Source organism: Camelina sativa, chromosome 18 (assembly GCF_000633955.1).
Source record: "Camelina sativa cultivar DH55 chromosome 18, Cs, whole genome shotgun sequence".
In the NCBI taxonomy this organism is placed as follows: Eukaryota; Viridiplantae; Streptophyta; class Magnoliopsida; order Brassicales; family Brassicaceae; genus Camelina; species Camelina sativa.
This window is the reverse complement of record NC_025702.1, coordinates 9,020,964-9,022,987: the sequence shown is the minus strand read 5'-3', so window position 1 is coordinate 9,022,987 and position 2,024 is coordinate 9,020,964. Positions and strand designations below refer to the sequence as shown.

General features: G+C 31.7%; 1 protein-coding gene across 1 annotated transcript; it reads left to right on the top strand.

The window, feature by feature from the left end:
- Positions 361-1,219, top strand: LOC104760895. Its single transcript, XM_010483892.2, has 2 exons — positions 361-670; positions 782-1,219. The coding sequence occupies exons 1-2, from the start codon at positions 429-431 to the stop codon at positions 978-980; spliced, it is 441 nt and encodes a 146-aa protein (XP_010482194.1). The 5' UTR covers positions 361-428; the 3' UTR covers positions 981-1,219.

The window sequence follows — 2,024 nt, the reverse complement described above, 5'->3', positions numbered from 1 at the left end:
ATATATATATATATATATAGTTTAGAAACTAAACATTCAAAGATGGTGACACGTTTCATAACAAGACTCACCAATACTAATACAAAACGACAAAAAAAGTAAAAAATCTGATAAATATTGTGAAAACATTTATCCCCAAAGAAAAAAAAAAAAGGACCTAAACACTAACAGAAGTAATGAAGAGGAGGAAACACGTGGCGTATATCAAAGCAAAAGAAATCAAATCAATCGTCCTCGCTTAGTACACTCTTGTAGGTCCCACCCCCTTATTCAATTAAAAAAAAAAAAAACTTCTCCTTCATCTTCTTCTTCGCCACATTAACACCTGACTAGAAAAAAGAAAAAAAAAAAAAAAAAAAAAACNAAAAAAAAAAAAAAACTCAAAACACCATAGAGATGAGATAAGAGCCCCAAAAAGAGAAACAAAAATGGTGGGACTAAGTATTGTTTTGGAGATGACTAACAACAGCAACAACACTGTAAGTGACGGCTGTTTAATTAGTCCTAAAGTCGTCAACAAAGCCAACGTTCTAGTCACCACCACCGCCATAACCTCCTCTGCCTCCTCCGTGACTAATCTCCATCGTCATTATCAAGATTCTGGTTTTCTCCAACATTGTTTTCTCTGTAGAAGAAAACTTCTCCCTGCCAAAGATATCTACATGTACAAGTATGTTACTTTACAGTACTCAAAGATTCTTTTTTTTTTTTTTTTCTTTTAATAAGTTTCTTGATTCCTTTGTTAACGTTTTTTTGTTTTTGTTTTTGGGATTTGGTTTAGAGGTGACAGAGCGTTCTGTAGCGTGGAGTGTAGATCGAAGCAGATGGTTATGGACGAAGAAGAAAGCTTTAGAAGGGAGTACTCTTCGTTTATGGATGTTAATACGACAAAGAAGAGTAAATCTGATTATCCGGCTAGTACTGCACCGTCGCGTTACCGTCGAGATCCGAGAAACCAAAGAGGCGGTTTTGCCTACTGAGAAGCGAAGTAGAGAGAGACGAGAAAGAGACATCTCTCAAAATGAACTGATGAAAATTTGTGTGATTTTGACCTTTTTACCCTTTGGCTAATTTTTTGTCGTTTTGTTATCTCACGTGTAAAGCCGTAAGGGTGTTTTGGGTATTATCCTCGGAGTTTTTTTTTTTTTTTTTGGTTCTGCATAATCTCTCTAATTTATCTATGGGAGCACTAAGTAAAAACAATATTTTAATTTAATTTGAGGATTACCTTTTTGCGTACATTAACGATCGAACTAACTTGAAGAGTAGAGTTTATGAAGATTATAAAAATATCTCCAACCATCTAAAGTAAACTTTATTTTAAAGAATTAGAAATTGTAAAGAGGATGAGAAACGAAATGGATTAAGGTAATCTTGATTAGTGATAGACTATGTTGATCTAATCCACAACGCGACAAACGAAAATGGACACGTAATAAATACTATATGTTTCTTTTTATTTGATTATTACACTATAAAATAAATAAAGATATTCTCTTGGTTTCATGCGAATTAAGCTTCAATATGTGTGGAGAATCTTTAAGCTTTTCACCGACATAAGTTTCTATTCTATATATAATAATAATAGACGTATAAGAATTTTTTTTTAGGATTTCAACGAAATTATTCTGTTCTATTCGTTCTTTACAATAGTAAAAAAAAAACATATTGTAGTAATAATTGACTATATAGAACAATTTTTGAAGATCACTTACTTACTTTGTTTTATTCATAAAGGAAGAAAAGCATTATCTCGTATGTCGTATATATAGCATGTCCAAAATTAATACAGTACTACGACGTACACAACATTAACATGTTATATATTCAGTCAACAAAGATATCTTCTTCTTCTTGTATGTTTTTTTTTCCATAGTGATGAAAAAGTATTATGTTTCTCGTGTCAGAACGTACGATTCTAAATGTTGATTATTTGATTTTATCAGATGGAAAGGAACATATACATCAATGATCACTGGAATGTTCCAAAATGTTCAACTTGAAATTTGAAGGATATATAACAA

Coding starts and splice junctions, on each gene's coding strand:
- LOC104760895 (XM_010483892.2), top strand. CDS start 429: ATGGTGGGACTAAGTATTGTTTTGGAGATGACTAACAACAGCAACAAC. Junction 671..781: donor AAAGATATCTACATGTACAA/GTATGTTACTTT, acceptor GATTTGGTTTAG/AGGTGACAGAGCGTTCTGTA.